This window comes from Globicephala melas, chromosome 4 (genome assembly GCF_963455315.2).
Source record: "Globicephala melas chromosome 4, mGloMel1.2, whole genome shotgun sequence".
Taxonomy (NCBI): Eukaryota; Metazoa; Chordata; class Mammalia; order Artiodactyla; family Delphinidae; genus Globicephala; species Globicephala melas.
Genome location: NC_083317.1, coordinates 45,586,935 through 45,600,270, shown reverse-complemented (window position 1 = coordinate 45,600,270; position 13,336 = coordinate 45,586,935). Strand labels below are relative to the sequence as shown.

The following is a 13,336-nucleotide window of genomic DNA, read 5'->3' as shown; positions in this document are numbered from 1 at the left end:
TGTGTCTTGTAGCACTGCTTGTATGGTCACTACTAATCACTGAGAAGAATTAGATATGCAAATTCCTGAATTTAAATACAAAACTTCCTAAAAGTTTGAAATGATTGAAAGAATTTTGGTATTTTTATTGGATATTTGGTTCAAATGGGGGAGGAGGGAATGTAGTAGGAAACAGATTTCTAGTATTTCATTTACTTCAAACTTGGATTGGTAGTAGTTCTTCTCTTCTACCATTCTGATGCTCTTTACTTCCCAAACACAAGCTGCCCTTAGTACAGGAAAGTGATAAGAGTGATAACAGCGCTCATCTATCCACACTCTTATCACTTGGTCCTATTTATGGCTAATGGCATAATTTGTGTACAATTGGCAAATAAGACCCATGCTTAGACACACTGAACCAGCAAGTTATAGCTTCTTTATTAAAAAAACAAACTGAGAACATTATACAGACTGAAAAAAATATGTAGTACTGTTCCTGCTGTTTTCTACGTATTAAATTTTCAGAGTGTTTATTGGAAGTGATGAAGTATTATTTGGGTTTAATACATGCTACATATGCTGAACACATTCAAACTAAGTAAGAAGCAATAATTTTTTGATGAGTAAGTCATAAGCCAACACCTAACAACGTGAAAATTGTGACTATCTAGGATAGCCATTCCTTTCACACACCTCTACAACTTGTCAGACTCCCAGCCTGTCGCACCTGAAATTCTCATTCAGCAGACAAGGAGATTGAGACATCACTCAGGGAGTGTCACAACTAACTGTGTCACAACTAATTCTGAAACTATTAGGTCACTGGTTCGAAACCTTGGTTGTATGTTAGAATCACCTAAGAAGCTTTGAAAAATTTTAACCACACCCCAGACCAAAAAAAGTATCTCTTCCAGTGGAACCCAGGCATAAGTAGTTTTTTAAAGCTCACACATGTATGATTCCAACATACAGCCAAGGTGTATTAGAGATAGTCAGATACTAAGTTTTAAAAAACTCCATCTATGTGATTGAGAAAACGGTAGTCAATTCCAAAAATTAGGAAGCCCAGAAATGGGAAAGCTGGAGGAGTTGTGCCTTGTTTTGGAGGAGAGGAGGATGAATTCCTGTCTCCCTGCCTGTCTCTGGAAATGCTGTAACTTAATTAAACAGAGGGTTTCTTCCTATCTCTCTTTCCCATAATTTTCTAATTCCATTTCTTTTCCTTTCCCAAAACGTACTTAATCCTGGCATTATTACTACCCCAGGTTTCATTGCCTCTACCGCTCCCTTCAGATACTCATACTTTCAAACTGACATCACCTCATAGGAGCTGCCTACACCTCCTTCCATCATCCTTGATCTCCATCCTCAGCATCACGCCCAAATGTCTGCCAGGTATATCCACTTGAATGTCTAGCTGTCACCTCAACCACTCCACAAAACAAATATCAAACCTATCATCTTTCCACCCTGTTAGGAGGTACTTATTGGGTCTGACTAGGTTGTCAGAACAGACCTCCACCTTTGCATACTGAGCCCTCTCCTCATTCAAGCCTGGGCTCTCAGCAACCACTGTGTGCAGTCACTTCCCACCACCCCAATATGCATTAGCTAGCTATTATTAGCATACGTTCAGGTAATCATTTTTTTATTTTAATAGTCCAAAATACTTAAAGATTAATACTCAAACTTTTTAGCCTGCTACCAAAGTGTGTTTAAGACTCACCTTTAAGTTCATAGGCATTTCCACTTTCAGTCCACCCTTAAGATGACAAGAAATTTTAATATTAGACATACACATATTTAAAGTACTCAAAAGTAACTAAGTGATGTATGTAGGTTATATAAAAATCTGATCAGTGAAGATTACATATTAGTCAAATTTAAGTTGTGTATTTTAAAATTTAGAAATTTAAGTAGAGAACTCTACAGTGGTCAAAATCAAGTCAGACTACTCTACATCAGTGTAGATGGGGTAAGAAATCTTAAAAGATACTTTCTAGAGTATAACCGCTACAAGGAAGGAAACCAAACTTTAGTGCTTAAGTACATGTGACCAATTAAAGATTTAACCCCACAGCGGAGTGTCTCAGAACAGTGGAGCTGTTAGTAGATTTAAAACTTTCATCTGGCAGAGTACATTTCTAAACCACATAATACTAAATTGCTTCTCTACAATTGCTTGGGCTTTCTACATTAGAGAGAGCACTTCCTCTTCCAAGTTCTATCAACACGTCGTATCACACTTACTATCTTTGTGACCACAGGGGTGTAGAGCATAAAAGGTAACCCACTCCTCACAAAAGCTCTAGTTTATAATTTCCTTGTTTCCAATGGTACTCCACACTGTGATATTCCTTAAAATTTCTCAGTTTTTCCTGTTGCTTTTTTAAAGGCACAGCACAACCATAATGGTTTATCACACAGTATCATTTAACTGAAGTCTGCCCCTCAAGTAAAAATGTTTGCAACAAAATAAATCATTAATGCAGGCATTTATTACTTTTAAGAAGGCAACCATTGACAGAACTGCCCATTTATTATTAATGCTGAACTTATCATTCATTATTGCAATGGAAGAGTATAATTTCCAACAAGCAATTTTCTAATAAGCATCAAAAAAACAAATTCAGAACTTTTTAAAGTTTGCAAAATTTTCACAGAATACTACTATAAAGAAACTGCTTGCATTGTGATAAATTTAGCACAAAGTAAATTCAGACATCTGTCTTCTAGAAAACATTAAAATATTTTCACACACACTGAAAGAAACAGAAACACAATGTATGAATAGTTTGCCCATTCAGTAGGATACATATACATTTCTCAAGACCGAGATGCATGACCAATCATCAGAGCTATCTTAATTTTGAATTCATGGATACTTGGGAAAATGCTTCTTTTTAAATATGCTTACCATTTGAAGTGGATGCAATGATTTCATTTCTGCTGCAGAAATCTCAGAGAGTCCATGGTCTTCCTCCAAAACTGTGGCTTGCCCCTTGAAATTAATATCTGGGTAGGCAAGCCAACTAAGTAAGAAATGAATGGTTGGTTAAAGTATAATAGGAATACCTTAATCTGGTTCTGTAAGAGTTGAAAGTTAAAAAAAAAAAGCTACAAAAAGTAAAAGAAACCTCTGTCACAGAATTACACTAGTAAAACACACTCAAAGTGACATTGCCAGACAGCATATAACAATGAGTTAACAAGTTGTTAAGTACTTACATTCAGATACTATCCTAAGTTTATTATATGTTTTCCAAGCACTGGCATTGCTTTCTTTAGAATTTTCCAATATTTAAAAGGTGTGAAACAATTACAATTAGGATGTAACTGAAAAATAAAAACCATTCCACTATATTCCATTCTTTTTTAAACTAGGACAATAAGAGGTAGGGATTCCACTAAGCGTTTTATACCTTTGACCCACAGTTTTAGAATCAATATCAGTTCTTGGGCTGCCTCAGGAACAGCATTTGAAATAAGATTCCTAAAAAACCCATTTAGCAACCAGCTAAACTTGATAATTACAGACATTTCTCAGGATCATGTCAATTACTGGGTCTGCCCAACAGTTCTAATCTACACTTGGGGGAGATGAAGAAAGATGTCCAACAGTGACCCCCAAATTCGACACTAACCATCTCCAGAGCAGATGAAAATGCTGAAAGAGAGAAGCATCCATGTTGAACCAGACATCACAAAACTTATGATTTAAGCCAATCTGGGACTGAATTAAGATTGAATTTAGATCCACAGTCCTGAAGATACCTCTGGAATCAGAAAGGGCTAGTATCAAATCTAACGCTTACCAACTGGCAGCCTGGGACAAGCCACTTAATTTCCTCATTCATGACATGAGAGCAGCTCTACCTGTCTTCCAGGAATAGAGGAGTAATAAAAAGGTGCCATGTCCCTGGTCCTACGAGGCCCTCAATAACTATCAGCACTGAGACACTCTACAAATAGCTCAGGCTCCAGAACTTTAGGCCAGGGACATGTATTTATTTCTCAGTCCCACAGTCTGGTAGATGAAAAGACAATGGATGCAGCTATCAAGAACTACGTCTGAGAATCTGTATCTGCTCCTGTGAGTCACATACCAAAGACTTAATTGGATCTGAACAAAGACAGAATCTGTTTTAATCCCTGCAAAAGTCTTCCTTGGGTATCCAGAAGTATAAACAGTAAAATTAACTAAAACTTCAGAAATGTGTATGTCACCAATTGAAACATTAAACAAAAAGTTAACTTTGGTAACCAGCAATCACTGTAATAAAGAGAAACGGATACGTACACTCCTGACTTCACAGTAAGAGACACAGATTTGGGGATATTCAGCTCTTCCAAATTGGGGACTGCTTGCTGTAGGTAGATAGGACAACATGCTGGGTCAGACTGTGGGCAAAGTTCTATCTCTGGAATGCTGCAATCCTGAAAAAAAAATTGGCTTTGAAATATCTAGAGACACACACTCCAGTATTCTCAACACCCTGGACATGCAGTTACAATTATTCTCATTGTTCAGTTGAATTTCTATCCAAAAACAGCCTAAAGGAAGTACTGTTTCTCCTTACCAGTCTGTTAAAATAAATTTTTCTAAGGAGTTACGTTGATAACATGAAAATTATAAATATTATTGATTGAAAAAGTATTACTCCAATTCTCTCTGCTTTGTTTTTAAAAGTCTTGCTCCATTAACCAAGGTTCAGATTTACCAAACTATCTGAGTGCCAAGAGTCTGTAAGCCTTCCTTCTTAGAAGCATAACAAAGCCATAGGGAGGAAGGGAGTTAAATAAAAGCTGATCTCATGGGGAACATAAAAAATAAATAACAGAGAGGCACTGCTCCCTCAGCATGTTATCCAATTTACATTGACAAAAGAAATAGGAATTAGAAGTGAGGGCAAAGGAAATGTTTTCCTACTTGTGGTATTTATTTTCTTTAGTACAAGTTGGTTTGAAGAAGAAAGGCATTATGAAATTTGAACCTATACTCCGTCACACGTCCACGGTCACCATGTCCTGTCAAACTTTCCTTTAAAATTTCCACTGTCAAGGTTCTTCATCAAGGCCAAGACTTTGATTATGGGCCTAGGCCACCAGTCGAGTAAGCTTACTCTTTATAGAGCTGGGCCTGTGAGAACACCACTTCCCTCATCATAATCCTTGGCTCAAGACCCAAGCATTTCAAATTTATATTTCTGTTTTCCTTTCTATAATATGGCAACAACCCAGTGAGCTATACTAACTCCCCAAAACTCTTCAGTCATACTGGTATCCATACTACCTCTGCTTCTGGCCTCTCTAACCTTGGTAAATGTTTCCCTTATTGTAACTAAAGACAAAATTGTCTGTATTATTACTTATGAAAATCTTTTCTTAAATTTTATCAGAATATAGTTGATTTACAATCTTGTGTTAGTTTAAGGTGTATAGCATAGTGATTGTTATATATATATATATATATATATATATATATATATATATATATATTCATTCTTTTTCAGATTCTTTTCCCATATAGGTTATTACAGAACACTGAGTGGAGTTCCTTGTGCTACACAGTAGGTCCCTGTTGGTTATCTATTTTATATACAGTAGTATGTACGATAATCCCAAGCTCCTAATTTATCCCTCCCAGCCACGTTTCCCCTTTGCAAACCATAAGTTTGTTTTTGGTAGTCAAGTCCTAACTCAAAAAAGAGCTGGGACGAAGTGAGAGAGTGGCATGGACTTATATATACTACCAAATGTAAAATAGATAGCTAGTGGGAAGGAGCTGCAGAGCACAGGGAGATCAGCTAGGTGCTTTGTGACCACCTCTAAGTGGAATAGGGAGGATGGGAGGGAGGGAGATGCAAGAGGGAGGAGATATGGGGATGTATGTATATGTATAGCTGATTCACTTTGCTATACAGCAGAAACACACCATTGGAAAGCAATTGTACGCCAATAAAGATGTTAAAAAAATAATTTAAAAATTTAAAAAAAGAATAATGGGAGAGACCCCCCAAAAATAAATTAATTAAAAAAAATACCTTATCATTTCTTAAAGAATCAAAACCACAATTATTTTTCTCTTCTCTAAAACTACAGATGTGCTTCTGTCTGAACACACAATCTATCTCAGTAATCATGAATGTTTAATTACACAACTCAAGTTTCAGTAGCATAATTCTCATCCAAGACATTGTGAAATTCAAATGATTGTGCTTTAATAAAATAGGTAAATGCAATAACAATTAGAGGTGACAGTTATTAAACAATTATATTTTTATTATAATCTGCTTTGCAATTTTAAAACTGCAATTTTCTGATTTTTTAATCTTTCTTCAAACTGAGTTCTCTTATTAATCGTTCTTAATCATTCTTATTAATATGTAAAAGCAAGCAAGTTGATACATCTTGTTTTCAGAAAGTTAGTTCTAAAATGCAGTACGGTAAAAAGGTATAACCTAAAATATCCTTTAAAGTATAAAAGGTATATTTCCTTCTAAAGTTTCATTTAAAAAACAGCCAGAAATCTCCAGAAGTCACCTGTCAATCTTCAAGACTCTTTTGTTTGCTATTAAAAATAGAGCTCTAGTAACATTATTTAAAATGCTGCCATACTAATGTTCCCCCAGGGATCTGAGGTACAGTAACAGAATACATAACTAAGTGTCTCACACAAATAAGTTTCCTCTGCATTGTGTTATACAAACAATGTTTGGGTGGTGTATTTTAAAAGGGAAAAAGCTAAGAGGCATGAGTCTACCACAACACAGAAGGAAACAGATAATGGAAAAAGCATAATGATGGCTAAAAAATTGAAAATAAAAATAAGAATGCTTATGCTCTCAACTATCTTTACTAGAGGACAAATTTTTTTCTCTAGTTGACTGAAAAAGATTTCACTGATGAGTTCTATTTTCTCCACGGTGGCTATTCACAGAAGTAATGTCTTTTGCAAGATTTGTATAATTCTTGACAAAGGCAGTAAACACTAGCAACTGAAGGGCGCCTTATGGTAACCTAGCAACAAGAAGCAGTTTACTCCTGGTAGAATTTATATGGCTTCCTCCCAGACTTTTCTAGTCATGATATACTTTATAATATCTTGGTGAAATCTACAAGCTTAGACTATTAAAGCGACTAGTAGGAATGGAGACAAAGCTATAGGAGAGAAACAGGGTGGGAATGAATTACAAAAACAGTAAGAAAAACTTGCCTCCACCTTACATGAAATACCTCCAGTCCCTGATCGAACAACAGATCTCTCTCTTCTCAGCTCATTAATGAGGGCACAACCTAAGTAACTTCTGAAAGAGGGAAATGTCATTCTTTGAAAATAAATATTAAATGTGTAATAAACAGAGTAATGCGCAATATTCCTTCTTTCTGTTTGAGAAAAGAAAGCACTTGACTCAAGACTCACTGCACTGCTACCCCACCTCCAGTTATTTCCACTGGGGGCAAAGATGACCCTTGAGCAGAATCTACAACTGCTGATGACTGATGGTATCTTCTGTTACTTGCTCTATCTATTCACGGCAAAACAAAGACATCATGAAAGTATTTTCTTTAAAGAACATTAAAAGTTTGACTACTCAGACTAGAGCCCCTAAAAGATGCTGGAACAAGCTAAAGCTGGCGTAGGCCTAGGTGAATTTGGAATGGCTGCCAGGAAAATGAAGCTATCGATAGGCAGAATTTTGACAAGGTGGGAGAAAGGAAGCAGTTTGATGCCTGATTCTTGCTTTGTAAAATATTTAGAACAATGCTAATGCTTTTTCCATTCAATGCTCAATAGTTTTATTTTCCTTCCTCACTAATAGTTGCGAGCATGTCCAAGACAAGCGGGCACTAACACTGCAATTTAAAAAATGACTCCACAAACAAACAGTGGAAGAAGAAAAAAATGCAAGTATGACTTATTCTTTCTTATAATATATTCGAAGCAAATGGCGGAAGTGCAAATACCCATTTATATACCCAGGCTCAACAGATTGAAGTTTTGTTTGATTTTATTGTTGCTTGATTCTGGGTGGAGGTTGCTGCTTACAATACTTTATTCATCTTTTTTTTTTTCCCCCACTATGCCTGGCACAGTGCCTGACATTCACAAGGCAGGCACAAAACCACACATTATTTAACTCTTAGAAGATTCCACCTACAAACTAATTATCTGTTTCAAGGAATTTCTCGTGAGTTAGCTAATTATGTGAGCACTCAAATGCTGCTTGCTGAGCTGAACTGCTTGCGATTAAATTCTTCAATGAAAACGAACACTGCCCTCTATGTTGTAGCCATCAATCTCCCTGAAGTACCAGCAAGCCACCAACATTCACCTCAGTATCTGACACATGTGGCTCTGTTAGGGACTCCCTCACATCTCCCGTGCTGCCTAACTCCTGTTCACTCAGTCAAGATGCCAATCAGGTACCACCTCCTCTGGGTGAGGTACCTCTTCTTCGAGCACCTGTAGGGCCCTGCGTAGTACTTCTCACATCATATGGTCATGTGATTCAGCTGTCTCTGACCTAGACTCTGAGCAATCTGAAGTACAAGACCGTACATCACTTGTATTTCTATTCCCAATGCCTATCACAGTATTGGGTCCAAAAGAAGACACAAACATTTGTTAGACAAAGGTTTGTTTAACAGTTTTGCAGAAGGTATTAATTCATGCAGACACTCCTTTATGATAATATGAGTTTTCCTGTATGTCCTCTTATTTTTCTATATGCTATCTGCAACTATCAAGGTTAAATAATGTTGATTCAAGTCATCATGATAGGGTCCACTCCAATTTAGACATTTTTAGCATATAAATGGAATCTCCATAATTTGAAAAATATATATGTCCACGACTGTCACAGGAGTCACTGCGCTAAATCATGGACTACATTACTGCCGAAGGAACTCTTAAGAATACATGGGAGAATTCTGTCATTATCACTAACTCACCCCTCCTCTAAACCACCAAGGCACTTCCCACAAAATGTTTCATTATGTGGCAAGACCTTCCTCATCTTAGTATTAAATAATATTTTCTAAACAGAAAATAAAAAAGCAACACTTTTTCGCTTCCTCTCCCCATCCTTCCTTCTCTAATTTCTTCTAACACTCGTCTCTCTCCCCCTTTCTCATAAACACCACACACACACACACAGACACACACACACACACACACACACACACAGCTACAATGAGGAATAGAAATCTACACTAGAAAAAGATATATTTGTAAATATCTTATCCTAAAGATGTCTGGATGGTATACTCCTACTACTATTAAAAATACATATACATAACGTAACATTTTATGTGCCAGATTACATGTAATATTTTAAATTTTCATTCACTTAACACTTTATACATATCTGGTCAAAAAATTATCAATATGATATGAAGATTAATAAAATTAGCACAAATATTAGCAACCATTTCCTAGCATTGCTGGGCCAAAGTACAGCTTTACTACATGACAAACAAAATAAAATAAAAAATAGGGATAAAATCAACTGTTCCATTACCTTTAAGACACGTTTGATAGACCCCAATACAAAGTTTCTTTGTGGATGCTTTCTGTTCTGAAGGATCCAGTCATGATTTAACACCTTTTCCCCTTCTTCTAGTATACATTTCTGACCTTGGAAATGTGGTTTCTCATATAAAATCCAGCTGAACAAATATGAAAGCATGATCAGTTATAATTAATTTTCTAAGAAACGAGGCATAAAACAAATGATACTTATAATTCACAGACCATCTTCTCTACTTAAATTTTAATATCTGGGCTATTTTCCACTACTAGCATATAATCCTATTTTGAAACAATGATAAATATGCTAATGTAAGGATAAGCAAAGAGTGAAGAATAAAAGTGCACAGAACTTGGAAGTAATACTTCCTGAACACAGCACCACAGTCTATGCCTGTGCCTACATTTATGTATACATACACTTTACAGATGCTGTATACACATTTACATTAAAAACAATAGCTGGGGCTTCCCTGGTGGCACAGTGGTTAAGAGTCCGCCTGCCAATGCTGGGGACACGGGTTCGTGCCCCTGTCTGGGAAGATCCCACATGCTGCGGAGTGGCTGGGCCCATGAGCCATGGCTGCTGAGCCTGCGCGTCCGGAGCCCGTGCTCCGCAATGGGAGAGGCCACAACAGTGAGGCCCGCGTACCGCAAAACAAACAAACAAAAAAAACAATAGCTTAACAATTCCAAATTCCACTTCTACCCTAATTTTCCTGTCATTGGACAATAGAGCACATGTGTCTCATTTTATAACATGAAGATACACTACACGACACTGTTTTAACGTGATTGACCAGTGGGTAACGCAAACACTGGACAAAGAAACTCTGGCCCCCACATGTCCAGGGGACATGGTCCATAATAACAAATGAGGTTTTCCATCATTTTTACACCATACAAAGAATCTTTCACTTCTTGAGCAGATCAGTGATACAAATGACTTTTTAAAAATTTATTTTATTTATTTTTGGCTGCATTGGGTCTTTGTTGCTGTGTGTGGGCTTTCTCTAATTGCGGAGAGTGAGGGCTACTCTTCATTGCAATGCGTGGGCTTCTCATTGTGGTGGCTTCTCTTGTTGTGGAGCACGGGCTCTAGGCACACAGGCTTCAGTTGTTGTGGCACGCATGCTCAGTAGTTATGGCTCACAGTCTCTGGAGCGCAGGCTCAGTAGTTGCGGTGCACGGGCTTAGTTGCTCCACGGCATGTGGGATCTTCCTGGACCAGGGCTCGAGCCCATGTCCCCTGCACTGGCAGGCGGATTCTTAACCACTGTGTCACCATGGAAGCCCGATACAAATGACTTTAAGCATGTGGCCTTCACATTCCTTAGTGTCCCACAAATTTTGAACTCATTTTCAAAGCTATGCTTCGTTCAATTGAAGCCTTCAACTAAACTTGCCAAATCTATCCTGCTAATAATGCAGTTACAAAATGGTACTGATTATATATACTGTATATATTAGGACTTACTACTTACTGCAGGCTGTAAGTACTAAAAACAACCTATATTTTCTGTCACAGTAAATAAAGAGAACAATTAAGTTATAAAATACAAATAACGTTTCAAACAGTTATTCTAGAGGAAAAGGAATGTGACCTCAATACAAAAAACATAAAGCATAAACAGCAAGAAAACACTTAATTTAGGGGGAAAATGCTATAAATTTTAAGAGATCTCTTACCAGCCCCTTACAACCTTTATCAGTACCCCATTCGGAAAGGACCAAGATGTAGCATCGGGAATATTACAGTAGATCTCTTGTTTATATTTACTTCCATGGAGATCATAGATAACCAGCTGCAACACACAGTAAGTAGGCACAATAACTAATTTTAAGAATGCATTTAAAATTCCAAAATGTCCTAGAATGTAGAAAATAAAACATCCTAAATATATAAAAATATTACTTTAGATGCTAAACCCTTGAGTAAAACAATCATGTTCTAAGTCAGTTAAAAGTACTTACTTTAAACTCCCAAACGTAAAAGTAACCTTACTTCTTTTATTTTAGTCTACCTAAGAAACTTGTGCTTACCTTCCCAGGTCTTGGGTTACACTTCAGAGTCTGTTTGTCAACATTCTGAAATAATAAAAGTGGAAGAAGTAAGCCTTAAGAAACATAAACAGAAAGATATACAGTTCACTTTCTTAGCGGTCACAGATCCAATTTATCGCATATTTATTTAGTGGGCATCATTACAAGGTGCACCTCTAGGTACTATAAGGGATATAAAGGTAAATACAAAGGAAAATAAAGCTTTGTCTCTGACCTCAAGAAGTTTATAGCTTAGAAAGGGGAAACAGGTGATCACATTCCCATGTCTCTTCTAGGTGGGGGGCTTAAGTTAAACCCTCAGGTAAAATACAATGAAAATGCCAAGTTATGGAAGTCAAGAGAAATGACACCAGCATGGAGGTGAGGTGATGGCAGAAGAAGGTGCCCAAGAGGCTTGTGTGAAGTAGTGGTATGGAGCAGACCTTGAAAAACAGGACTTCAGTTAAGTGAAAAAATGTGGCAGGTTGGTGTGGAGGTAGTAAAGAAAAAAATTACAGGAAGAGACCATCTTGAGAAAAAGTGCAGACTCTTACAGGGTGTGGAACCAGCGCACAAAGAGAGAACGCTGAGCAAACAAGACTTGGGGGCCTCGTCATAGAGTGAAGAGGTTGCACTTGACTTAGTAGGAAACCAGGAACCATTAAAGAAACATTTCTTCAAATACCAAGCTTTCTTTTAAAAGGACCTTGCCTTGCAAGCTATTGGTTGGTATTCAAGTATTAGTACTTGCTACTAAGGGTATTCAAAGTACAGATACAGTCCTTGGGAATCCTAGAGAAAGTTCCATGATCTTGGAATGTCAGAAAGGAATGTCCTGAGACTTCCCTGGTGGTGCGGTGGTTAAGAATCTGCCTGCCAATGCAGGGGACATGGGTTCGATCCCTGGTCTGGGAAGATCCCACATGTCGCGGAGCAACTAAGCCTGTGCACCACAACTACTGAGCCTGCGCTCTAGAGCCCACGAGCCACAACTACTGAAGCCCACGTGCCTAGAGCCTGTGCTCCGCAACAAGAGAAGCCGCCGCAATGAGAAGCCCGTGCACTGAAACGAAGAGTAGCCCCCGCTTGCTGCAACTAGAGAAAGCCTGCACGCAGCAATGAAGACCCAAAGCAGCCAAAAGTAAATAAATAAATATATTAAAAAAATAAAAGGAATGTCCCATATTCAATGAATAGTCTATAGTAAACATTTAAATACTTCTAAGTTGAAGAAAAGTGTAATTGAATTTCAAGACATTTTCCAGCTATAATGTTTTCATCTCCTTTTCTCTGAATTAGTCTGTTCATTGCCCTGCTATGTATGAACAAGAAGAAGACCAACTACAGTGAGAGACTGTTGTCAAGCAAAGACTTAAAATATTTTAAGTAGTTAAAGTATTTTTAAGTATTGTGAAATATTTTCTTGAGACACATAAGCTCAACAGCAAGTGACAATTTTTCTACATACAGTACCTTGAGAAACTCAGAAGGCTGTCACTTAATTTAGTTTGAAAACTAAAAATTAGCAAAGAACTGGGATATAACTTGCTTCTCTCTTATGCCTTTTAAATTCTGATGAAGCAATTTTGTTTTCTCAAATATACCAGTCCAGCTAAAATTCATGAGTTATGATACACTTCAAAGAACAAAGTAACCTCTGGTATTTTTTAAAAAAATCTTTCACAACCTCAAAACACTGATTTTTTTTTTTTTTTTTTTTTTTTGCGGTATGCAGGCCTCTCCCATTGCGGAGCACAGGCTCCGGACGCACAGGCCCAG

At 37.3% G+C, this 13,336-nt stretch overlaps 1 protein-coding gene across 2 annotated transcripts in view; it reads right to left on the bottom strand.

The window, feature by feature from the left end:
- The window catches only part of CRYBG3 (crystallin beta-gamma domain containing 3), a 114,895-nt gene that overhangs the window by 56,703 nt on the left and 44,856 nt on the right, over positions 1 to 13,336 (bottom strand). Inside the window, exons 5-10 of one of the 2 annotated variants that reach the window (XM_030860997.2) lie at positions 11,558 to 11,602; positions 11,204 to 11,319; positions 9,507 to 9,654; positions 4,283 to 4,419; positions 2,900 to 3,014; positions 1,709 to 1,744 (exon numbers count right to left, since the gene is read on the bottom strand). In XM_030860997.2, the coding sequence (XP_030716857.2) occupies positions 1,709 to 1,744; positions 2,900 to 3,014; positions 4,283 to 4,419; positions 9,507 to 9,654; positions 11,204 to 11,319; positions 11,558 to 11,602 (597 nt within the window). Of the gene's footprint in view, positions 1 to 1,708; positions 1,745 to 2,899; positions 3,015 to 4,282; positions 4,420 to 9,506; positions 9,655 to 11,203; positions 11,320 to 11,557; positions 11,603 to 13,336 lie in introns of those variants that run through there. The other variant, XM_060297948.1, reaches the window with a different exon arrangement.